Source organism: Haliotis rufescens, unplaced genomic scaffold (genome assembly GCF_023055435.1).
Source record: "Haliotis rufescens isolate VD_foot unplaced genomic scaffold, xgHalRufe1.0.p SCAF_9, whole genome shotgun sequence".
NCBI classification, from domain to species: domain Eukaryota; kingdom Metazoa; phylum Mollusca; class Gastropoda; order Lepetellida; family Haliotidae; genus Haliotis; species Haliotis rufescens.
This window is the reverse complement of record NW_025964383.1, coordinates 17,283,727-17,308,210: the sequence shown is the minus strand read 5'-3', so window position 1 is coordinate 17,308,210 and position 24,484 is coordinate 17,283,727. Positions and strand designations below refer to the sequence as shown.

Sequence of the window (24,484 nt, the reverse complement as noted above, 5' to 3'; positions counted from 1 at the left end):
ACAACTGCATAATCCGAGGTGAACAGCTGATCCAGAGACGATGGGTGCTGGAAGGTGTCAAGGAGATGTTTACCATCTACAGACAACTCAAGTGGCAAGAGGTGCAAGCCTGTGTAAACGCCATCACCAAAGATGCTTCTGCAGAGAGTGATTCGGAGGCGGACTGGAATGCAGATACCTCTTTCAATGACGATGAAGCTTCCTTCACGGAACTCTTGTCCGACAGCTCATATAGTGAGGACGACGAAGACCAGGGAGACCTATACAGCAACGACAGCAGCTACGATATGACGACTCTCAGTCGAGCTTTGTCTGTAGACGACAGTGCACTTCATAGAAACGCCTAAGGGAAATCACAAGTCCCATCCACATCAACTAGTGCTGCATTTACCTTGTTATTCATTTTTTGTTATTGTACACAAATGTTGCCTGACAGTGTGCAAAGGGCATCCTATTATATTGTAAACCACATTTGTTTGTTGATGAATATGCTGAGGAAATAAATAATGAAGTCGATATTATAATATTGATCATTTGCTGACACGCTCACGACATCTTGAAGACATCATTCGTATAGAAAGTTTGTGAGAGAGAGAAAAGGTTAATTTGAGATGGTATCTCACAATACCAAGCCTTCGATCATTTTACTTGGTTCTGAGTATGGCAATCATTCGCAGATATCGTCCTTAATCTATTCTTTGAAATAGGAAAAAGATACAGACTATTGAATATAAGATCAATTGAAATGAAACACATTTGGACATTAGGTATGATGGAGAAGAAGAGATTCCAAAGTAATGGTTGCACCATAACATTAAATACAGTTTGGAACGTTGCAATTCGTTTTCCGTATCCATGCCGATCCTATAGCAAAAGGATTTAGACAGACGAACCACAACCCCATATGATATTGATCTGCGAGATATATATGTCATGTTGTATTTCATATTATCAGAGCATTTAATTGTTTCTCTTTCCTTTTGAAATGTACATGCCCAAGTGCTTAAGGAGAGAGTCATGCATGTTAAAAATTGTCAATGTAGACAGCATGGAAAACAAAAGGAAATTGAAACATTGACATCAACACAGGCCAAATAACATTTCTGATCCAAGTCAGCACTTGATGAATACTATTCCCCTGAAAGGCACTAAAAAGTAAAGATCAGAATATCCTGACATGAAACAGTGGGCATCTTTCAAAAACAATGCTAACAACGTGCTTATGTTTATCTAGCAACATACTCCAATTTCCATCATGTGCTTTAACAGCATTCTGTATTCAAAGATATAAATCATGACACCGTGCTTTGTAATTCTCCCAAAAACATGACAGTTATACACTGAAGATGATGTCTCTAGATCATTTAACACACATAAACTTTATTGTACATGCCTATTTATTTATTTATATAGTAACCTTTTAAGTAGCCGACGTCCATCCAAAAGCTTCTAAGATGGTTAATATCCAGATACTTAAGCCAAATGAGCTGCTTCAATTATACCATGATGATGGTATTCATAAAAAATAGTATTTGAAATGCTTCAAAACATACGTGCTGTATTTCGATCATGTAAGACGGGTTGGGAAAATGGTCAGATTATCATAGCATTGACGACCTCAAAAAGATGTGTACAATAAGTTCAAGATTTGACTGTACATTTATTCACTTTGCCTTTGCCTACCAGAGTAAGGATTTCTTAGGATTGTGGACATGGTTTTCTCGGGTTTTTTAATTAAACTAAACGTTCAGAGAAGCATCACACGATTTCCAAGCTGATAGAAGTTTCTGTGACTTGGTTTCTGTGGATGCGAAAGTAACCACATCGGATTTTTAAGTATCACAACGTACTGCGCCGTTTGATCAATCCCGATTTAATCAATTAACAATGATTGATAATCCCTGGAGATAACAGGACTAGATTGGTTGAACTCTTCTCAGACCTCTCCCTTTATACGGAAACTTGTTTTGACAAGAAGTTGATTGGTTTCTCAAGTGGACAGTGAGATTCCTTTCGGATCAAAGCCTAATGAAGTTGCAGTGTAGCTTTGATCTCGCCACTGGCTTCGAAAATGCTCTCTTTGATCTATAAATCTCCACTACTATGTTTATACTAAGGGTCAGTATAAATGTTTTGCGCGGACTGGAGTCCTTCACTTCATCTCAATCCGTGAGAACGAACACATCTACTTTCCAATTATCCAAATTTGGCGCTACTGAATTCCTGTAGTATTTCATCCGACTGCATTCTAGTGTTGTGTCCGAAGGCCCTAGAAAATGGATCCAGTTCAAGTTGCCATCAAGCTGAGACGTCTCCTTATTGCCCACGACAATGCAGTGAAAGAGATCCTGACATTAGGTAAATATGAACTGTGCTCTTTTTCAGTCCCCTGCAAACATGGCAATATTGGTATCACACTGAATTTTAGAATTGAACAAAATAAAATGACATTGTTGTGAACACATTTAGCGAGATTTCTAATTACCCGTTTTATTGTTTTCAGATACCCAAGTCTACCATCTGATGCGGAAGATGACAGCCAACTCCTCCAACAACTGCATAATCCGAGGTGAACAGCTGATCCAGAGACGATGGGTGCTGGAAGGTGTCAAGGAGATGTTTACCATCTACAGACAACTCAAGTGGCAAGAGGTGCAAGCCTGTGTAAACGCCATCACCAAAGATGCTTCTGCAGAGAGTGATTCGGAGGCGGACTGGAATGCAGATACCTCTTTCAACGATGATGAAGCTTCCTTCACGGAACTCTTGTCCGACAGCTCATATAGTGAGGACGACGAAGACCAGGGAGACCTATACAGCAACGACAGCAGCTACGATATGACGACTCTCAGTCGAGCTTTGTCTGTAGACGACAGTGCACTTCATAGAAACGCCTAAGGGAAATCACAAGTCCCATCCACATCAACTAGTGCTGCATTTACCTTGTTATTCATTTTTTGTTATTGTACACAAATGTTGCCTGACAGTGTGCAAAGGGCATCCTATTATATTGTAAACCACATTTGTTTGTTGATGAATATGCTGAGGAAATAAATAATGAAGTCGATATTATAATATTGATCATTTGCTGACACGCTCACGACATCTTGAAGACATCATTCGTATAGAAAGTTTGTGAGAGAGAGAAAAGGTTAATTTGAGATGGTATCTCACAATACCAAGCCTTCGATCATTTTACTTGGTTCTGAGTATGGCAATCATTCGCAGATATCGTCCTTAATCTATTCTTTGAAATAGGAAAAAGATACAGACTATTGAATATAAGATCAATTGAAATGAAACACATTTGGACATTAGGTATGATGGAGAAGAAGAGATTCCAATGTAATGGTTGCACCATAACATTAAATACAGTTTGGAACGTTGCAATTCGTTTTCCGTATCCATGCCGATCCTATAGCAAAAGGATTTAGACAGACGAACCACAACCCCATATGATATTGATCTGCGAGATATATATGTCATGTTGTATTTCATATTATCAGAGCATTTAATTGTTTCTCTTTCCTTTTGAAATGTACATGCCCAAGTGCTTAAGGAGAGAGTCATGCATGTTAAAAATTGTCAATGTAGACAGCATGGAAAACAAAAGGAAATTGAAACATTGACATCAACACAGGCCAAATAACATTTCTGATCCAAGTCAGCACTTGATGAATACTATTCCCCTGAAAGGCACTAAAAAGTAAAGATCAGAATATCCTGACATGAAACAGTGGGCATCTTTCAAAAACAATGCTAACAACGTGCTTATGTTTATCTAGCAACATACTCCAATTTCCATCATGTGCTTTAACAGCATTCTGTATTCAAAGATATAAATCATGACACCGTGCTTTGTAATTCTCCCAAAAACATGACAGTTATACACTGAAGATGATGTCTCTAGATCATTTAACACACATAAACTTTATTGTACATGCCTATTTATTTATTTATATAGTAACCTTTTAAGTAGCCGACGTCCATCCAAAAGCTTCTAAGATGGTTAATATCCAGATACTTAAGCCAAATGAGCTGCTTCAATTATACCATGATGATGGTATTCATAAAAAATAGTATTTGAAATGCTTCAAAACATACGTGCTGTATTTCGATCATGTAAGACGGGTTGGGAAAATGGTCAGATTATCATAGCATTGACGACCTCAAACAGATGTGTACAATAAGTTCAAGATTTGACTGTACATTTATTCACTTTGCCTTTGCCTACCAGAGTAAGGATTTCTTAGGATTGTGGACATGGTTTTCTCGGGTTTTTTAATTAAACTAAACGTTCAGAGAAGCATCACACGATTTCCAAGCTGATAGAAGTTTCTGTGACTTGGTTTCTGTGGATGCGAAAGTAACCACATCGGATTTTTAAGTATCACAACGTACTGCGCCGTTTGATCAATCCCGATTTAATCAATTAACAATGATTGATAATCCCTGGAGATAACAGGACTAGATTGGTTGAACTCTTCTCAGACCTCTCCCTTTATACGGAAACTTGTTTTGACAAGAAGTTGATTGGTTTCTCAAGTGGACAGTGAGATTCCTTTCGGATCAAAGCCTAATGAAGTTGCAGTGTAGCTTTGATCTCGCCACTGGCTTCGAAAATGCTCTCTTTGATCTATAAATCTCCACTACTATGTTTATACTAAGGGTCAGTATAAATGTTTTGCGCGGACTGGAGTCCTTCACTTCATCTCAATCCGTGAGAACGAACACATCTACTTTCCAATTATCCAAATTTGGCGCTACTGAATTCCTGTAGTATTTCATCCGACTGCATTCTAGTGTTGTGTCCGAAGGCCCTAGAAAATGGATCCAGTTCAAGTTGCCATCAAGCTGAGACGTCTCCTTATTGCCCACGACAATGCAGTGAAAGAGATCCTGACATTAGGTAAATATGAACTGTGCTCTTTTTCAGTCCCCTGCAAACATGGCAATATTGGTATCACACTGAATTTTAGAATTGAACAAAATAAAATGACATTGTTGTGAACACATTTAGCGAGATTTCTAATTACCCGTTTTATTGTTTTCAGATACCCAAGTCTACCATCTGATGCGGAAGATGACAGCCAACTCCTCCAACAACTGCATAATCCGAGGTGAACAGCTGATCCAGAGACGATGGGTGCTGGAAGGTGTCAAGGAGATGTTTACCATCTACAGACAACTCAAGTGGCAAGAGGTGCAAGCCTGTGTAAACGCCATCACCAAAGATGCTTCTGCAGAGAGTGATTCGGAGGCGGACTGGAATGCAGATACCTCTTTCAACGATGATGAAGCTTCCTTCACGGAACTCTTGTCCGACAGCTCATATAGTGAGGACGACGAAGACCAGGGAGACCTATACAGCAACGACAGCAGCTACGATATGACGACTCTCAGTCGAGCTTTGTCTGTAGACGACAGTGCACTTCATAGAAACGCCTAAGGGAAATCACAAGTCCCATCCACATCAACTAGTGCTGCATTTACCTTGTTATTCATTTTTTGTTATTGTACACAAATGTTGCCTGACAGTGTGCAAAGGGCATCCTATTATATTGTAAACCACATTTGTTTGTTGATGAATATGCTGAGGAAATAAATAATGAAGTCGATATTATAATATTGATCATTTGCTGACACGCTCACGACATCTTGAAGACATCATTCGTATAGAAAGTTTGTGAGAGAGAGAAAAGGTTAATTTGAGATGGTATCTCACAATACCAAGCCTTCGATCATTTTACTTGGTTCTGAGTATGGCAATCATTCGCAGATATCGTCCTTAATCTATTCTTTGAAATAGGAAAAAGATACAGACTATTGAATATAAGATCAATTGAAATGAAACACATTTGGACATTAGGTATGATGGAGAAGAAGAGATTCCAATGTAATGGTTGCACCATAACATTAAATACAGTTTGGAACGTTGCAATTCGTTTTCCGTATCCATGCCGATCCTATAGCAAAAGGATTTAGACAGACGAACCACAACCCCATATGATATTGATCTGCGAGATATATATGTCATGTTGTATTTCATATTATCAGAGCATTTAATTGTTTCTCTTTCCTTTTGAAATGTACATGCCCAAGTGCTTAAGGAGAGAGTCATGCATGTTAAAAATTGTCAATGTAGACAGCATGGAAAACAAAAGGAAATTGAAACATTGACATCAACACAGGCCAAATAACATTTCTGATCCAAGTCAGCACTTGATGAATACTATTCCCCTGAAAGGCACTAAAAAGTAAAGATCAGAATATCCTGACATGAAACAGTGGGCATCTTTCAAAAACAATGCTAACAACGTGCTTATGTTTATCTAGCAACATACTCCAATTTCCATCATGTGCTTTAACAGCATTCTGTATTCAAAGATATAAATCATGACACCGTGCTTTGTAATTCTCCCAAAAACATGACAGTTATACACTGAAGATGATGTCTCTAGATCATTTAACACACATAAACTTTATTGTACATGCCTATTTATTTATTTATATAGTAACCTTTTAAGTAGCCGACGTCCATCCAAAAGCTTCTAAGATGGTTAATATCCAGATACTTAAGCCAAATGAGCTGCTTCAATTATACCATGATGATGGTATTCATAAAAAATAGTATTTGAAATGCTTCAAAACATACGTGCTGTATTTCGATCATGTAAGACGGGTTGGGAAAATGGTCAGATTATCATAGCATTCACGACCTCAAACAGATGTGTACAATAAGTTCAAGATTTGACTGTACATTTATTCACTTTGCCTTTGCCTACCAGAGTAAGGATTTCTTAGGATTGTGGACATGGTTTTCTCGGGTTTTTTAATTAAACTAAACGTTCAGAGAAGCATCACACGATTTCCAAGCTGATAGAAGTTTCTGTGACTTGGTTTCTGTGGATGCGAAAGTAACCACATCGGATTTTTAAGTATCACAACGTACTGCGCCGTTTGATCAATCCCGATTTAATCAATTAACAATGATTGATAATCCCTGGAGATAACAGGACTAGATTGGTTGAACTCTTCTCAGACCTCTCCCTTTATACGGAAACTTGTTTTGACAAGAAGTTGATTGGTTTCTCAAGTGGACAGTGAGATTCCTTTCGGATCAAAGCCTAATGAAGTTGCAGTGTAGCTTTGATCTCGCCACTGGCTTCGAAAATGCTCTCTTTGATCTATAAATCTCCACTACTATGTTTATACTAAGGGTCAGTATAAATGTTTTGCGCGGACTGGAGTCCTTCACTTCATCTCAATCCGTGAGAACGAACACATCTACTTTCCAATTATCCAAATTTGGCGCTACTGAATTCCTGTAGTATTTCATCCGACTGCATTCTAGTGTTGTGTCCGAAGGCCCTAGAAAATGGATCCAGTTCAAGTTGCCATCAAGCTGAGACGTCTCCTTATTGCCCACGACAATGCAGTGAAAGAGATCCTGACATTAGGTAAATATGAACTGTGCTCTTTTTCAGTCCCCTGCAAACATGGCAATATTGGTATCACACTGAATTTTAGAATTGAACAAAATAAAATGACATTGTTGTGAACACATTTAGCGAGATTTCTAATTACCCGTTTTATTGTTTTCAGATACCCAAGTCTACCATCTGATGCGGAAGATGACAGCCAACTCCTCCAACAACTGCATAATCCGAGGTGAACAGCTGATCCAGAGACGATGGGTGCTGGAAGGTGTCAAGGAGATGTTTACCATCTACAGACAACTCAAGTGGCAAGAGGTGCAAGCCTGTGTAAACGCCATCACCAAAGATGCTTCTGCAGAGAGTGATTCGGAGGCGGACTGGAATGCAGATACCTCTTTCAACGATGATGAAGCTTCCTTCACGGAACTCTTGTCCGACAGCTCATATAGTGAGGACGACGAAGACCAGGGAGACCTATACAGCAACGACAGCAGCTACGATATGACGACTCTCAGTCGAGCTTTGTCTGTAGACGACAGTGCACTTCATAGAAACGCCTAAGGGAAATCACAAGTCCCATCCACATCAACTAGTGCTGCATTTACCTTGTTATTCATTTTTTGTTATTGTACACAAATGTTGCCTGACAGTGTGCAAAGGGCATCCTATTATATTGTAAACCACATTTGTTTGTTGATGAATATGCTGAGGAAATAAATAATGAAGTCGATATTATAATATTGATCATTTGCTGACACGCTCACGACATCTTGAAGACATCATTCGTATAGAAAGTTTGTGAGAGAGAGAAAAGGTTAATTTGAGATGGTATCTCACAATACCAAGCCTTCGATCATTTTACTAGGTTCTGAGTATGGCAAGCATTCGCAGATATCGTCCTTAATCTATTCTTTGAAATAGGAAAAAGATACAGACTATTGAATATAAGATCAATTGAAATGAAACACATTTGGACATTAGGTATGATGGAGAAGAAGAGATTCCAATGTAATGGTTGCACCATAACATTAAATACAGTTTGGAACGTTGCAATTCGTTTTCCGTATCCATGCCGATCCTATAGCAAAAGGATTTAGACAGACGAACCACAACCCCATATGATATTGATCTGCGAGATATATATGTCATGTTGTATTTCATATTATCAGAGCATTTAATTGTTTCTCTTTCCTTTTGAAATGTACATGCCCAAGTGCTTAAGGAGAGAGTCATGCATGTTAAAAATTGTCAATGTAGACAGCATGGAAAACAAAAGGAAATTGAAACATTGACATCAACACAGGCCAAATAACATTTCTGATCCAAGTCAGCACTTGATGAATACTATTCCCCTGAAAGGCACTAAAAAGTAAAGATCAGAATATCCTGACATGAAACAGTGGGCATCTTTCAAAAACAATGCTAACAACGTGCTTATGTTTATCTAGCAACATACTCCAATTTCCATTATGTGCTTTAACAGCATTCTGTATTCAAAGATATAAATCATGACACCGTGCTTTGTAATTCTCCCAAAAACATGACAGTTATACACTGAAGATGATGTCTCTAGATCATTTAACACACATAAACTTTATTGTACATGCCTATTTATTTATTTATATAGTAACCTTTTAAGTAGCCGACGTCCATCCAAAAGCTTCTAAGATGGTTAATATCCAGATACTTAAGCCAAATGAGCTGCTTCAATTATACCATGATGATGGTATTCATAAAAAATAGTATTTGAAATGCTTCAAAACATACGTGCTGTATTTCGATCATGTAAGACGGGTTGGGAAAATGGTCAGATTATCATAGCATTCACGACCTCAAACAGATGTGTACAATAAGTTCAAGATTTGACTGTACATTTATTCACTTTGCCTTTGCCTACCAGAGTAAGGATTTCTTAGGATTGTGGACATGGTTTTCTCGGGTTTTTTAATTAAACTAAACGTTCAGAGAAGCATCACACGATTTCCAAGCTGATAGAAGTTTCTGTGACTTGGTTTCTGTGGATGCGAAAGTAACCACATCGGATTTTTAAGTATCACAACGTACTGCGCCGTTTGATCAATCCCGATTTAATCAATTAACAATGATTGATAATCCCTGGAGATAACAGGACTAGATTGGTTGAACTCTTCTCAGACCTCTCCCTTTATACGGAAACTTGTTTTGACAAGAAGTTGATTGGTTTCTCAAGTGGACAGTGAGATTCCTTTCGGATCAAAGCCTAATGAAGTTGCAGTGTAGCTTTGATCTCGCCACTGGCTTCGAAAATGCTCTCTTTGATCTATAAATCTCCACTACTATGTTTATACTAAGGGTCAGTATAAATGTTTTGCGCGGACTGGAGTCCTTCACTTCATCTCAATCCGTGAGAACGAACACATCTACTTTCCAATTATCCAAATTTGGCGCTACTGAATTCCTGTAGTATTTCATCCGACTGCATTCTAGTGTTGTGTCCGAAGGCCCTAGAAAATGGATCCAGTTCAAGTTGCCATCAAGCTGAGACGTCTCCTTATTGCCCACGACAATGCAGTGAAAGAGATCCTGACATTAGGTAAATATGAACTGTGCTCTTTTTCAGTCCCCTGCAAACATGGCAATATTGGTATCACACTGAATTTTAGAATTGAACAAAATAAAATGACATTGTTGTGAACACATTTAGCGAGATTTCTAATTACCCGTTTTATTGTTTTCAGATACCCAAGTCTACCATCTGATGCGGAAGATGACAGCCAACTCCTCCAACAACTGCATAATCCGAGGTGAACAGCTGATCCAGAGACGATGGGTGCTGGAAGGTGTCAAGGAGATGTTTACCATCTACAGACAACTCAAGTGGCAAGAGGTGCAAGCCTGTGTAAACGCCATCACCAAAGATGCTTCTGCAGAGAGTGATTCGGAGGCGGACTGGAATGCAGATACCTCTTTCAACGATGATGAAGCTTCCTTCACGGAACTCTTGTCCGACAGCTCATATAGTGAGGACGACGAAGACCAGGGAGACCTATACAGCAACGACAGCAGCTACGATATGACGACTCTCAGTCGAGCTTTGTCTGTAGACGACAGTGCACTTCATAGAAACGCCTAAGGGAAATCACAAGTCCCATCCACATCAACTAGTGCTGCATTTACCTTGTTATTCATTTTTTGTTATTGTACACAAATGTTGCCTGACAGTGTGCAAAGGGCATCCTATTATATTGTAAACCACATTTGTTTGTTGATGAATATGCTGAGGAAATAAATAATGAAGTCGATATTATAATATTGATCATTTGCTGACACGCTCACGACATCTTGAAGACATCATTCGTATAGAAAGTTTGTGAGAGAGAGAAAAGGTTAATTTGAGATGGTATCTCACAATACCAAGCCTTCGATCATTTTACTAGGTTCTGAGTATGGCAAGCATTCGCAGATATCGTCCTTAATCTATTCTTTGAAATAGGAAAAAGATACAGACTATTGAATATAAGATCAATTGAAATGAAACACATTTGGACATTAGGTATGATGGAGAAGAAGAGATTCCAATGTAATGGTTGCACCATAACATTAAATACAGTTTGGAACGTTGCAATTCGTTTTCCGTATCCATGCCGATCCTATAGCAAAAGGATTTAGACAGACGAACCACAACCCCATATGATATTGATCTGCGAGATATATATGTCATGTTGTATTTCATATTATCAGAGCATTTAATTGTTTCTCTTTCCTTTTGAAATGTACATGCCCAAGTGCTTAAGGAGAGAGTCATGCATGTTAAAAATTGTCAATGTAGACAGCATGGAAAACAAAAGGAAATTGAAACATTGACATCAACACAGGCCAAATAACATTTCTGATCCAAGTCAGCACTTGATGAATACTATTCCCCTGAAAGGCACTAAAAAGTAAAGATCAGAATATCCTGACATGAAACAGTGGGCATCTTTCAAAAACAATGCTAACAACGTGCTTATGTTTATCTAGCAACATACTCCAATTTCCATTATGTGCTTTAACAGCATTCTGTATTCAAAGATATAAATCATGACACCGTGCTTTGTAATTCTCCCAAAAACATGACAGTTATACACTGAAGATGATGTCTCTAGATCATTTAACACACATAAACTTTATTGTACATGCCTATTTATTTATTTATATAGTAACCTTTTAAGTAGCCGATGTCCATCCAAAAGCTTCTAAGATGGTTAATATCCAGATACTTAAGCCAAATGAGCTGCTTCAATTATACCATGATGATGGTATTCATAAAAAATAGTATTTGAAATGCTTCAAAACATACGTGCTGTATTTCGATCATGTAAGACGGGTTGGGAAAATGGTCAGATTATCATAGCATTTACGACCTCAAACAGATGTGTACAATAAGTTCAAGATTTGACTGTACATTTATTCACTTTGCCTTTGCCTACCAGAGTAAGGATTTCTTAGGATTGTGGACATGGTTTTCTCGGGTTTTTTAATTGAAACTAAACGTTCAGAGAAGCATCACACGATTTCCAAGCTGATAGAAGTTTCTGTGACTTGGTTTCTGTGGATGCGAAAGTAACCACATCGGATTTTTAAGTATCACAACGTACTGCGCCGTTTGATCAATCCCGATTTAATCAATTAACAATGATTGATAATCCCTGGAGATAACAGGACTAGATTGGTTGAACTCTTCTCAGACCTCTCCCTTTATACGGAAACTTGTTTTGACAAGAAGTTGATTGGTTTCTCAAGTGGACAGTGAGATTCCTTTCGGATCAAAGCCTAATGAAGTTGCAGTGTAGCTTTGATCTCGCCACTGGCTTCGAAAATGCTCTCTTTGATCTATAAATCTCCACTACTATGTTTATACTAAGGGTCAGTATAAATGTTTTGCGCGGACTGGAGTCCTTCACTTCATCTCAATCCGTGAGAACGAACACATCTACTTTCCAATTATCCAAATTTTGCGCTACTGAATTCCTGTAGTATTTCATCCGACTGCATTCTAGTGTTGTGTCCGAAGGCCCTAGAAAATGGATCCAGTTCAAGTTGCCATCAAGCTGAGACGTCTCCTTATTGCCCACGACAATGCAGTGAAAGAGATCCTGACATTAGGTAAATATGAACTGTGCTCTTTTTCAGTCCCCTGCAAACATGGCAATATTGGTATCACACTGAATTTTAGAATTGAACAAAATAAAATGACATTGTTGTGAACACATTTAGCGAGATTTCTAATTACCCGTTTTATTGTTTTCAGATACCCAAGTCTACCATCTGATGCGGAAGATGACAGCCAACTCCTCCAACAACTGCATAATCCGAGGTGAACAGCTGATCCAGAGACGATGGGTGCTGGAAGGTGTCAAGGAGATGTTTACCATCTACAGACAACTCAAGTGGCAAGAGGTGCAAGCCTGTGTAAACGCCATCACCAAAGATGCTTCTGCAGAGAGTGATTCGGAGGCGGACTGGAATGCAGATACCTCTTTCAATGACGATGAAGCTTCCTTCACGGAACTCTTGTCCGACAGCTCATATAGTGAGGACGACGAAGACCAGGGAGACCTATACAGCAACGACAGCAGCTACGATATGACGACTCTCAGTCGAGCTTTGTCTGTAGACGACAGTGCACTTCATAGAAACGCCTAAGGGAAATCACAAGACCCATCCACATCAACTAGTGCTGCATTTACCTTGTTATTCATTTTTTGTTATTGTACACAAATGTTGCCTGACAGTGTGCAAAGGGCATCCTATTATATTGTAAACCACATTTGTTTGTTGATGAATATGCTGAGGAAATAAATAATGAAGTCGATATTATAATCTTGATCATTTGCTGACACGCTCACGACATCTTGAAGACATCATTCGTATAGAAAGTTTGTGAGAGAGAGAAAAGGTTAATTTGAGATGGTATCTCACAATACCAAGCCTTCGATCATTTTACTTGGTTCTGAGTATGGCAATCATTTGCAGATATCGTCCTTAATCTATTCTTTGAAATAGGAAAAAGATACAGACTATTGAATATAAGATCAATTGAAATGAAACACATTTGGACATTAGGTATGATGTAAGGAAGAGATTCCAATGTAATGGTTGCACCATAACATTAAATACAGTTTGGAACGTTGCAATTCGGTTTCCGTATCCATTCCGATCCTATAGCAAAAGGATTTAGACAGACGAACCACAACCCCATATGATATTGATCTGCGAGATATATATGTCATGTTGTATTTCATATTATCAGAGCATTTAATTGTTTCTCTTTCCTTTTGAAATGTACATGCCCAAGTGCTTAAGGAGAGAGTCATGCATGTTAAAAATTGTCAATGTACACAGCATGGAAAACAAAAGGAAATTGAAACACAGGCCAAATAACATTTCTGATCCAAGTCAGCACTTGATGAATACTATTCCCCTGAAAGGCACTAAAAAGTAAAGATCAGAATATCCTGACATGAAACAGTGGGCATCTTTCAAAAACAATGCTAACAACGTGCTTATGTTTATCTAGCAACATACTCCAATTTCCATCATGTGCTTTAACAGCATTCTGTATTCAAAGATATAAATCATGACACCGTGCTTTGTAATTCTCCCAAAAACATGACAGTTATACACTGAAGATGATGTCTCTAGATCATTTAACACACATAAACTTTATTGTACATGCCTATTTATTTATTTATATAGTAACCTTTTAAGTAGCCGACGTCCATCCAAAAGCTTCTAAGATGGTTAATATCCAGATACTTATTGTATGAGCTGCTTTAATTATACCATGATGATGGTATTCATAAAAAATAGTATTTGAAATGCTTCAAAACATACGTGCTGTATTTCGATCATGTAAGACGGGTTGGGAAAATGGTCGATTATCATAGCATTTACGACCTCAAACAGATGTGTACAATAAGTTCAAGATTTGACTGTACATTTATTCACTTTGCCTTTGCCTACCAGAGTAAGGATTTCTTAGGATTGTGGACATGGTTTTCTCGGGTTTTTTAATTGAAACTAAACGTTCAGAGAAGCATCACACGATTTCCAAGCTGATAGAAGTTTCTGTGACTTGGTTTCTGTGGATGCGAAAGTAACCACATCGGATTTTTAAGTATCACAACGTACTGCGCCGTTTGATCAATCCCGATTTAATCAATTAACAATGATTGATAATCCCTGGAGATAACAGGACTAGATTGGTTGAACTCTTCTCAGACCTCTCCCTTTATACGGAAACTTGTTTTGACAAGAAGTTGATTGGTTTCTCAAGTGGACAGTGAGATTCCTTTCGGATCAAAGCCTAATGAAGTTGCAGTGTAGCTTTGATCTCGCCACTGGCTTCGAAAATGCTCTCTTTGATCTATAAATCTCCACTACTATGTTTATACTAAGGGTCAGTATAAATGTTTTGCGCGGACTGGAGTCCTTCACTTCATCTCAATCCGTGAGAACGAACACATCTACTTTCCAATTATCCAAATTTGGCGCTACTGAATTCCTGTAGTATTTCATCCGACTGCATTCTAGTGTTGTGTCCGAAGGCCCTAGAAAATGGATCCAGTTCAAGTTGCCATCAAGCTGAGACGTCTCCTTATTGCCCACGACAATGCAGTGAAAGAGATCCTGACATTAGGTAAATATGAACTGTGCTCTTTTTCAGTCCCCTGCAAACATGGCAATATTGGTATCACACTGAATTTTAGAATTGAACAAAATAAAATGACATTGTTGTGAACACATTTAGCGAGATTTCTAATTACCCGTTTTATTGTTTTCAGATACCCAAGTCTACCATCTGATGCGGAAGATGACAGCCAACTCCTCCAACAACTGCATAATCCGAGGTGAACAGCTGATCCAGAGACGATGGGTGCTGGAAGGTGTCAAGGAGATGTTTACCATCTACAGACAACTCAAGTGGCAAGAGGTGCAAGCCTGTGTAAACGCCATCACCAAAGATGCTTCTGCAGAGAGTGATTCGGAGGCGGACTGGAATGCAGATACCTCTTTCAACGATGATGAAGCTTCCTTCACGGAACTCTTGTCCGACAGCTCATATAGTGAGGACGACGAAGACCAGGGAGACCTATACAGCAACGACAGCAGCTACGATATGACGACTCTCAGTCGAGCTTTGTCTGTAGACGACAGTGCACTTCATAGAAACGCCTAAGGGAAATCACAAGTCCCATCCACATCAACTAGTGCTGCATTTACCTTGTTATTCATTTTTTGTTATTGTACACAAATGTTGCCTGACAGTGTGCAAAGGGCATCCTATTATATTGTAAACCACATTTGTTTGTTGATGAATATGCTGAGGAAATAAATAATGAAGTCGATATTATAATATTGATCATTTGCTGACACGCTCACGACATCTTGAAGACATCATTCGTATAGAAAGTTTGTGAGAGAGAGAAAAGGTTAATTTGAGATGGTATCTCACAATACCAAGCCTTCGATCATTTTACTAGGTTCTGAGTATGGCAAGCATTCGCAGATATCGTCCTTAATCTATTCTTTGAAATAGGAAAAAGATACAGACTATTGAATATAAGATCAATTGAAATGAAACACATTTGGACATTAGGTATGATGGAGAAGAAGAGATTCCAATGTAATGGTTGCACCATAACATTAAATACAGTTTGGAACGTTGCAATTCGTTTTCCGTATCCATGCCGATCCTATAGCAAAAGGATTTAGACAGACGAACCACAACCCCATATGATATTGATCTGCGAGATATATATGTCATGTTGTATTTCATATTATCAGAGCATTTAATTGTTTCTCTTTCCTTTTGAAATGTACATGCCCAAGTGCTTAAGGAGAGAGTCATGCATGTTAAAAATTGTCAATGTAGACAGCATGGAAAACAAAAGGAAATTGAAACATTGACATCAACACAGGCCAAATAACATTTCTGATCCAAGTCAGCACTTGATGAATACTATTCCCCTGAAAGGCACTAAAAAGTAAAGATCAGAATATCCTGACATGAAACAGTGGGCATCTTTCAAAAACAATGCTAACAACGTGCTTATGTTTATCTAGCAACATACTCCAATTTCCATTATGTGCTTTAACAGCATTCTGTATTCAAAGATATAAATCATGACACCGTGCTTTGTAATTCTCCCAAAAACATGACAGTTATACACTGAAGATGATGTCTCTAGATCATTTAACACACATAAACTTTATTGTACATGCCTATTTATTTATTTATATAGTAACCTTTTAAGTAGCCGATGTCCATCCAAAAGCTTCTAAGATGGTTAATATCCAGATACTTAAGCCAAATGAGCTGCTTCAATTATACCATGATGATGGTATTCATAAAAAATAGTATTTGAAATGCTTCAAAACATACGTGCTGTATTTCGATCATGTAAGACGGGTTGGGAAAATGGTCAGATTATCATAGCATTTACGACCTCAAACAGATGTGTACAATAAGTTCAAGATTTGACTGTACATTTATTCACTTTGCCTTTGCCTACCAGAGTAAGGATTTCTTAGGATTGTGGACATGGTTTTCTCGGGTTTTTTAATTGAAACTAAACGTTCAGAGAAGCATCACACGATTTCCAAGCTGATAGAAGTTTCTGTGACTTGGTTTCTGTGGATGCGAAAGTAACCACATCGGATTTTTAAGTATCACAACGTACTGCGCCGTTTGATCAATCCCGATTTAATCAATTAACAATGATTGATAATCCCTGGAGATAACAGGACTAGATTGGTTGAACTCTTCTCAGACCTCTCCCTTTATACGGAAACTTGTTTTGACAAGAAGTTGATTGGTTTCTCAAGTGGACAGTGAGATTCCTTTCGGATCAAAGCCTAATGAAGTTGCAGTGTAGCTTTGATCTCGCCACTGGCTTCGAAAATGCTCTCTTTGATCTATAAATCTCCACTACTATGTTTATACTAAGGGTCAGTATAAATGTTTTGCGCGGACTGGAGTCCTTCACTTCATCTCAATCCGTGAGAACGAACACATCTACTTTCCAATTATCCAAATTTTGCGCTACTGAATTCCTGTAGTATTTCATCCGACTGCATTCTAGTGTTGTGTCCGAAGGCCCTAGAAAATGGATCCAGTTCAAGTTGCCATCAAGCTGAGACGTCTCCTTATTGCCCACGACAATGCAGTGAAAGAGATCCTGACATTAGGTAAATATGAACTGTGCTCTTTTTCAGTCCCCTGCAAACATGGCAATATTGGTATCACACTGAATTTTAGAATTGAACAAAATAAAATGACATTGTTGTGAACACATTTAGCGAGATTTCTAATTACCCGTTTTATTGTTTTCAGATACCCAAGTCTACCATCTGATGCGGAAGATGACAGCCAACTCCTCCAACAACTGCATAATCCGAGGTGAACAGCTGATCCAGAGACGATGGGTGCTGGAAGGTGTCAAGGAGATGTTTACCATCTACAGACAACTCAAGTGGCAAGAGGTGCAAGCCTGTGTAAACGCCATCACCAAAGATGCTTCTGCAGAGAGTGATTCGGAGGCGGACTGGAATGCAGATACCTCTTTCAATGACGATGAAGCTTCCTTCACGGAACTCTTGTCCGACAGCTCATATAGTGAGGACGACGAAGACCAGGGAGACCTATACAGCAACGACAGCAGCTACGATATGACGACTCTCAGTCGAGCTTTGTCTGTAGACGACAGTGCACTTCATAGAAACGCCTAAGGGAAATCACAAGACCCATCCACATCAACTAGTGCTGCATTTACCTTGTTATTCATTTTTTGTTATTGTACACAAATGTTGCCTGACAGTGTGCAAAGGGCATCCTATTATATTGTAAACCACATTTGTTTGTTGATGAATATGCTGAGGAAATAAATAATGAAGTCGATATTATAATCTTGATCATTTGCTGACACGCTCACGACATCTTGAAGACATCATTCGTATAGAAAGTTTGTGAGAGAGAGAAAAGGTTAATTTGAGATGGTATCTCACAATACCAAGCCTTCGATCATTTTACTTGGTTCTGAGTATGGCAATCATTTGCAGATATCGTCCTTAATCTATTCTTTGAAATAGGAAAAAGATACAGACTATTGAATATAAGATCAATTGAAATGAAACACATTTGGACATTAGGTATGATGTAAGGAAGAGATTCCAATGTAATGGTTGCACCATAACATTAAATACAGTTTGGAACGTTGCAATTCGGTTTCCGTATCCATTCCGATCCTATAGCAAAAGGATTTAGACAGACGAACCACAACCCCATATGATATTGATCTGCGAGATATATATGTCATGTTGTATTTCATATTATCAGAGCATTTAATTGTTTCTCTTTCCTTTTGAAATGTACATGCCCAAGTGCTTAAGGAGAGAGTCATGCATGTTAAAAATTGTCAATGTACACAGCATGGAAAACAAAAGGAAATTGAAACACAGGCCAAATAACATTTCTGATCCAAGTCAGCACTTGATGAATACTATTCCCCTGAAAGGCACTAAAAAGTAAAGATCAGAATATCCTGACATGAAACAGTGGGCATCTTTCAAAAACAATGCTAACAACGTGCTTATGTTTATCTAGCAACATACTCCAATTTCCATCATGTGCTTTAACAGCATTCTGTATTCAAAGATATAAATCATGACACCGTGCTTTGTAATTCTCCCAAAAACATGACAGTTATACACTGAAGATGATGTCTCTAGATCATTTAACACACATAAACTTTATTGTACATGCCTATTTATTTATTTATATAGTAACCTTTTAAGTAGCCGACGTCCATCCAAAAGCTTCTAAGATGGTTAATATCCAGATACTTATTGTATGAGCTGCTTTAATTATACCATGATGATGGTATTCATAAAAAATAGTATTTGAAATGCTTCAAAACATACGTGCTGTATTTCGATCATGTAAGACGGGTTGGGAAAATGGTCGATTATCATAGCATTTACGACCTCAAACAGATGTGTACAATAAGTTCAAGATTTGACTGTACATTTATTCACTTTGCCTTTGCCTACCAGAGTAAGGATTTCTTAGGATTGTGGACATGGTTTTCTCGGGTTTTTTAATTGAAACTAAACGTTCAGAGAAGCATCACACGATTTCCAAGCTGATAGAAGTTTCTGTGACTTGGTTTCTGTGGATGCGAAAGTAACCACATCGGATTTTTAAGTATCACAACGTACTGCGCCGTTTGATCAATCCCGATTTAATCAATTAACAATGATTGATAATCCCTGGAGATAACAGGACTAGATTGGTTGAACTCTTCTCAGACCTCTCCCTTTATACGGAAACTTGTTTTGACAAGAAGTTGATTGGTTTCTCAAGTGGACAGTGAGATTCCTTTCGGATCAAAGCCTAATGAAGTTGCAGTGTAGCTTTGATCTCGCCACTGGCTTCGAAAATGCTCTCTTTGATCTATAAATCTCCACTACTATGTTTATACTAAGGGTCAGTATAAATGTTTTGCGCGGACTGGAGTCCTTCACTTCATCTCAATCCGTGAGAACGAACACATCTACTTTCCAATTATCCAAATTTGGCGCTACTGAATTCCTGTAGTATTTCATCCGACTGCATTCTAGTGTTGTGTCCGAAGGCCCTAGAAAATGGATCCAGTTCAAGTTGCCATCAAGCTGAGACGTCTCCTTATTGCCCACGACAATGCAGTGAAAGAGATCCTGACATTAGGTAAATATGAACTGTGCTCTTTTTCAGTCCCCTGCAAACATGGCAATATTGGTATCACACTGAATTTTAGAATTGAACAAAATAAAATGACATTGTTGTGAACACATTTAGCGAGATTTCTAATTACCCGTTTTATTGTTTTCAGATACCCAAGTCTACCATCTGATGCGGAAGATGACAGCCAACTCCTCCAACAACTGCATAATCCGAGGTGAACAGCTGATCCAGAGACGATGGGTGCTGGAAGGTGTCAAGGAGATGTTTACCATCTACAGACAACTCAAGTGGCAAGAGGTGCAAGCCTGTGTAAACGCCATCACCAAAGATGCTTCTGCAGAGAGTGATTCGGAGGCGGACTGGAATGCAGATACCTCTTTCAATGATGATGAAGCTTCCTTCACGGAACTCTTGTCCGACAGCTCATATAGTGAGGACGACGAAGACCAGGGAGACCTATACAGCAACGACAGCAGCTACGATATGACGACTCTCAGTCGAGCTTTGTCTGTAGACGACAGTGCACTTCATAGAAACGCCTAAGGGAAATCACAAGTCCCATCCACATCAACTAGTGCTGCATTTACCTTGTTATTCATTTTTTGTTATTGTACACAAATGTTGCCTGACAGTGTGCAAAGGGCATCCTATTATATTGTAAACCACATTTGTTTGTTGATGAATATGCTGAGGAAATAAATAATGAAGTCGATATTATAATCTTGATCATTTGCTGACACGCTCACGACATCTTGAAGACATCATTCGTATAGAAAGTTTGTGAGAGAGAGAAAAGGTTAATTTGAGATGGTATCTCACAATACCAAGCCTTCGATCATTTTACTTGGTTCTGAGTATGGCAATCATTCGCAGATATCGTCCTTAATCTATTCTTTGAAATAGGAAAAAGATACAGACTATTGAATATAAGATCAATTGAAATGAAACACATTTGGACATTAGGTATGATGGAGAAGAAGAGATTCCAATGTAATGGTTGCACCATAACATTAAATACAGTTTGGAACGTTGCAATTCGTTTTCCGTATCCATTCCAATCCTATAGCAAAAGGATTTAGACAGACGAACCACAACCCCATATGATATTGATCTGCGAGATATATATGTCATGTTGTATTTCATATTATCAGAGCATTTAATTGTTTCTCTTTCCTTTTGAAATGTACATGCATGTTAAAAATTGTCAATGTAGACAGCATGGAAAACAAAAGGAAATTGAAACATTGACATCAACACAGGCCAAATAACATTTCTGATCCAAGTCAGCACTTGATGAATACTATTCCCCTGAAAGGCACTAAAAAGTAAAGATCAGAATATCCTGACATGAAACAGTGGGCATCTTTCAAAAACAATGCTAACAACGTGCTTATGTTTATCTAGCAACATACTCCAATTTCCATCATGTGCTTTAACAGCATTCTGTATTCAAAGATATAAATCATGACACCGTGCTTTGTAATTCTCCCAAAAACATGACAGTTATACACTGAAGATGATGTCTCTAGATCATTTAACACACATAAACTTTATTGTACATGCCTATTTATTTATTTATATAGTAACCTTTTAAGTAGCCGACGTCCATCCAAAAGCTTCTAAGATGGTTAATATCCAGATACTTAAGCCAAATGAGCTGCTTTAATTATACCATGATGATGGTATTCATAAAAAATAGTATTTGAAATGCTTCAAAACATACGTGCTGTATTTCGATCATGTAAGACGGGTTGGGAAAATGGTCGATTATCATAGCATTTACGACCTCAAACAGATGTGTACAACAAGTTCAAGATTTGACTGTACATTTATTCACTTTGCCTTTGCCTACCAGAGTAAGGATTTCTTAGGATTGTGGACATGGTTTTCTCGGGTTTTTTAATTGAAACTAAACGTTCAGAGAAGCATCACACGATTTCCAAGCTGATAGAAGTTTCTGTGACTTGGTTTCTGTGGATGCGAAAGTAACCACATCGGATTTTTAAGTATCACAACGTACTGCGCCGTTTGATCAATCCCGATTTAATCAATTAACAATGATTGATAATCCCTGGAGATAACAGGACTAGATTGGTTGAACTCTTCTCAGACCTCTCCCTTTATACGGAAACTTGTTTTGACAAGAAGTTGATTGGTTTCTCAAGTGGACAGTGAGATTCCTTTCGGATCAAAGCCTAATGAAGTTGCAGTGTAGCTTTGATCTCGCCACTGGCTTCGAAAATGCTCTCTTTGATCTATAAATCTCCACTACTATGTTTATACTAAGGGTCAGTATAAATGTTTTGCACGGACTGGAGTCCTTCACTTCATCTCAATCCGTGAAAACCAACACGTCTACTTTCCAATTATCCAAATTTGGCGCTACTGAATTCCTGTAGTATTTCATCCGACTGCATTCTAGTGTTGTGTCCGAAGGCCCTAGAAAATGGATCCAGTTCAAGTTGCCATCAAGCTGAGACGTCTCCTTATTGCCCACGACAATGCAGTGAAAGAGATCCTGACATTAGGTAAATATGAACTGTGCTCTTTTTCAGTCCCCTGCAAACATGGCAATATTGGTATCACACTGAATTTTAGAATTGAACAAAATAAAATGACATTGTTGTGAACACATTTAGCGAGATTTCTAATTACCCGTTTTATTGTTTTCAGATACCCAAGTCTACCATCTGATGCGGAAGATGACAGCCAACTCCTCCAACAACTGCATAATCCGAGGTGAACAGCTGATCCAGAGACGATGGGTGCTGGAAGGTGTCAAGGAGATGTTTACCATCTACAGACAACTCAAGTGGCAAGAGGTGCAAGCCTGTGTAAACGCCATCACCAAAGATGCTTCTGCAGAGAGTGATTCGGAGGCGGACTGGAATGCAGATACCTCTTTCAATGATGATGAAGCTTCCTTCACGGAACTCTTGTCCGACAGCTCATATAGTGAGGACGACGAAGACCAGGGAGACCTATACAGCAACGACAGCAGCTACGATATGACGACTCTCAGTCGAGCTTTGTCTGTAGACGACAGTGCACTTCATAGAAACGCCTAAGGGAAATCACAAGTCCCATCCACATCAACTAGTGCTGCATTTACCTTGTTATTCATTTTTTGTTATTGTACACAAATGTTGCCTGACAGTGTGCAAAGGGCATCCTATTATATTGTAAACCACATTTGTTTGTTGATGAATATGCTGAGGAAATAAATAATGAAGTCGATATTATAATATTGATCATTTGCTGACACGCTCACGACATCTTGAAGACATCATTCGTATAGAAAGTTTGTGAGAGAGAGAAAAGGTTAATTTGAGATGGTATCTCACAATACCTAGCCTTCGATCATTTTACTTGGTTCTGAGTATGGCAATCATTCGCAGATATCGTCCTTAATCTATTCTTTGAAATAGGAAAAAGATACAGACTATTGAATATAAGATCAATTGAAATGAAACACATTTGGACATTAGGTATGATGTAAGGAAGAGATTCCAATGTAATGGTTGCACCATAACATTAAATACAGTTTGGAACGTTGCAATTCGTTTTCCGTATCCATTCCGATCCTATAGCAAAAGGATTTAGACAGACGAACCACAACCCCATATGATATTGATCTGCGAGATATATATGTCAGGTTGTATTTCATATTATCAGAGCATTTAATTGTTTCTCTTTCCTTTTGAAATGTACATGCCCAAGTGCTTAAGGAGAGATTCATGCATGTTAAAAATTGTCAATGTACACAGCATGGAAAACAAAAGGAAATTGAAACACAGGCCAAATAACATTTCTGATCCAAGTCAGCACTTGATGAATACTATTCCCCTGAAAGGCACTAAAAAGTAAAGATCAGAATATCCTGACATGAAACAGTGGGCATCTTTCAAAAACAATGCTAACAACGTGCTTATGTTTATCTAGCAACATACTCCAATTTCCATCATGTGCTTTAACAGCATTCTGTATTCAAAGATATAAATCATGACACCGTGCTTTGTAATTCTCCCAAAAACATGACAGTTATACACTGAAGATGATGTCTCTAGATCATTTAACACACATAAACTTTATTGTACATGCCTATTTATTTATTTATATAGTAACCTTTTAAGTAGCCGACGTCCATCCAAAAGCTTCTAAGATGGTTAATATCCAGATACTTAAGCCAAATGAGCTGCTTCAATTATACCATGATGATGGTATTCATAAAAAATAGTATTTGAAATGCTTCAAAACATACGTGCTGTATTTCGATCATGTAAGACGGGTTGGGAAAATG

General features: G+C 38.3%; 9 protein-coding genes across 9 annotated transcripts; all 9 read left to right on the top strand.

Moving 5' to 3' along the window:
• The first annotated feature begins 1,827 nt into the window (after positions 1-1,827).
• LOC125377319 lies at positions 1,828-2,898 on the top strand. The gene is made up of 2 exons (XM_048390346.1): positions 1,828-2,358; positions 2,504-2,898. Exons 1-2 carry the CDS (start codon positions 2,277-2,279, stop codon positions 2,896-2,898), a joined length of 477 nt encoding a protein of 158 aa, XP_048246303.1. The 5' UTR covers positions 1,828-2,276.
• A 1,480-nt stretch (positions 2,899-4,378) lies between these two features.
• On the top strand, positions 4,379-5,449 carry LOC124119837. The gene is made up of 2 exons (XM_048390345.1): positions 4,379-4,909; positions 5,055-5,449. The coding sequence occupies exons 1-2, from the start codon at positions 4,828-4,830 to the stop codon at positions 5,447-5,449; spliced, it is 477 nt and encodes a 158-aa protein (XP_048246302.1). The 5' UTR covers positions 4,379-4,827.
• A 1,480-nt stretch (positions 5,450-6,929) lies between these two features.
• LOC125377318 lies at positions 6,930-8,000 on the top strand. Its single transcript, XM_048390344.1, has 2 exons — positions 6,930-7,460; positions 7,606-8,000. The coding sequence occupies exons 1-2, from the start codon at positions 7,379-7,381 to the stop codon at positions 7,998-8,000; spliced, it is 477 nt and encodes a 158-aa protein (XP_048246301.1). The 5' UTR covers positions 6,930-7,378.
• Positions 8,001-9,480: 1,480 nt separating this feature from the next.
• On the top strand, positions 9,481-10,551 carry LOC125377317. The gene is made up of 2 exons (XM_048390343.1): positions 9,481-10,011; positions 10,157-10,551. Exons 1-2 carry the CDS (start codon positions 9,930-9,932, stop codon positions 10,549-10,551), a joined length of 477 nt encoding a protein of 158 aa, XP_048246300.1. The 5' UTR covers positions 9,481-9,929.
• A 1,870-nt stretch (positions 10,552-12,421) lies between these two features.
• LOC125377557 lies at positions 12,422-13,110 on the top strand. Its single transcript, XM_048391375.1, has 2 exons — positions 12,422-12,563; positions 12,709-13,110. Exons 1-2 carry the CDS (start codon positions 12,482-12,484, stop codon positions 13,101-13,103), a joined length of 477 nt encoding a protein of 158 aa, XP_048247332.1. The 5' UTR covers positions 12,422-12,481; the 3' UTR covers positions 13,104-13,110.
• Positions 13,111-14,355: 1,245 nt separating this feature from the next.
• LOC125377316 lies at positions 14,356-15,639 on the top strand. Its single transcript, XM_048390341.1, has 2 exons — positions 14,356-15,099; positions 15,245-15,639. Exons 1-2 carry the CDS (start codon positions 15,018-15,020, stop codon positions 15,637-15,639), a joined length of 477 nt encoding a protein of 158 aa, XP_048246298.1. The 5' UTR covers positions 14,356-15,017.
• A 1,870-nt stretch (positions 15,640-17,509) lies between these two features.
• LOC125377558 lies at positions 17,510-18,198 on the top strand. The gene is made up of 2 exons (XM_048391376.1): positions 17,510-17,651; positions 17,797-18,198. The coding sequence occupies exons 1-2, from the start codon at positions 17,570-17,572 to the stop codon at positions 18,189-18,191; spliced, it is 477 nt and encodes a 158-aa protein (XP_048247333.1). The 5' UTR covers positions 17,510-17,569; the 3' UTR covers positions 18,192-18,198.
• A 1,245-nt stretch (positions 18,199-19,443) lies between these two features.
• Positions 19,444-20,896, top strand: LOC125377538. Its single transcript, XM_048391295.1, has 2 exons — positions 19,444-20,187; positions 20,333-20,896. Exons 1-2 carry the CDS (start codon positions 20,106-20,108, stop codon positions 20,725-20,727), a joined length of 477 nt encoding a protein of 158 aa, XP_048247252.1. The 5' UTR covers positions 19,444-20,105; the 3' UTR covers positions 20,728-20,896.
• Positions 20,897-22,005: 1,109 nt separating this feature from the next.
• LOC125377545 lies at positions 22,006-23,421 on the top strand. The gene is made up of 2 exons (XM_048391314.1): positions 22,006-22,712; positions 22,858-23,421. Exons 1-2 carry the CDS (start codon positions 22,631-22,633, stop codon positions 23,250-23,252), a joined length of 477 nt encoding a protein of 158 aa, XP_048247271.1. The 5' UTR covers positions 22,006-22,630; the 3' UTR covers positions 23,253-23,421.
• Positions 23,422-24,484: the final 1,063 nt, after the last annotated feature.

Excerpts from the sequence above, each read along its gene's own strand:
- LOC125377319 (XM_048390346.1), top strand. The coding sequence starts at position 2,277 with ATGGATCCAGTTCAAGTTGCCATCAAGCTGAGACGTCTCCTTATTGCC. Across the intron at positions 2,359-2,503 it reads GAAAGAGATCCTGACATTAG|ATACCCAAGTCTACCATCTG; the intron begins GTAAATATGAAC and ends TATTGTTTTCAG.
- LOC124119837 (XM_048390345.1), top strand. The coding sequence starts at position 4,828 with ATGGATCCAGTTCAAGTTGCCATCAAGCTGAGACGTCTCCTTATTGCC. Across the intron at positions 4,910-5,054 it reads GAAAGAGATCCTGACATTAG|ATACCCAAGTCTACCATCTG; the intron begins GTAAATATGAAC and ends TATTGTTTTCAG.
- LOC125377318 (XM_048390344.1), top strand. The coding sequence starts at position 7,379 with ATGGATCCAGTTCAAGTTGCCATCAAGCTGAGACGTCTCCTTATTGCC. Across the intron at positions 7,461-7,605 it reads GAAAGAGATCCTGACATTAG|ATACCCAAGTCTACCATCTG; the intron begins GTAAATATGAAC and ends TATTGTTTTCAG.
- LOC125377317 (XM_048390343.1), top strand. The coding sequence starts at position 9,930 with ATGGATCCAGTTCAAGTTGCCATCAAGCTGAGACGTCTCCTTATTGCC. Across the intron at positions 10,012-10,156 it reads GAAAGAGATCCTGACATTAG|ATACCCAAGTCTACCATCTG; the intron begins GTAAATATGAAC and ends TATTGTTTTCAG.
- LOC125377557 (XM_048391375.1), top strand. The coding sequence starts at position 12,482 with ATGGATCCAGTTCAAGTTGCCATCAAGCTGAGACGTCTCCTTATTGCC. Across the intron at positions 12,564-12,708 it reads GAAAGAGATCCTGACATTAG|ATACCCAAGTCTACCATCTG; the intron begins GTAAATATGAAC and ends TATTGTTTTCAG.
- LOC125377316 (XM_048390341.1), top strand. The coding sequence starts at position 15,018 with ATGGATCCAGTTCAAGTTGCCATCAAGCTGAGACGTCTCCTTATTGCC. Across the intron at positions 15,100-15,244 it reads GAAAGAGATCCTGACATTAG|ATACCCAAGTCTACCATCTG; the intron begins GTAAATATGAAC and ends TATTGTTTTCAG.
- LOC125377558 (XM_048391376.1), top strand. The coding sequence starts at position 17,570 with ATGGATCCAGTTCAAGTTGCCATCAAGCTGAGACGTCTCCTTATTGCC. Across the intron at positions 17,652-17,796 it reads GAAAGAGATCCTGACATTAG|ATACCCAAGTCTACCATCTG; the intron begins GTAAATATGAAC and ends TATTGTTTTCAG.
- LOC125377538 (XM_048391295.1), top strand. The coding sequence starts at position 20,106 with ATGGATCCAGTTCAAGTTGCCATCAAGCTGAGACGTCTCCTTATTGCC. Across the intron at positions 20,188-20,332 it reads GAAAGAGATCCTGACATTAG|ATACCCAAGTCTACCATCTG; the intron begins GTAAATATGAAC and ends TATTGTTTTCAG.
- LOC125377545 (XM_048391314.1), top strand. The coding sequence starts at position 22,631 with ATGGATCCAGTTCAAGTTGCCATCAAGCTGAGACGTCTCCTTATTGCC. Across the intron at positions 22,713-22,857 it reads GAAAGAGATCCTGACATTAG|ATACCCAAGTCTACCATCTG; the intron begins GTAAATATGAAC and ends TATTGTTTTCAG.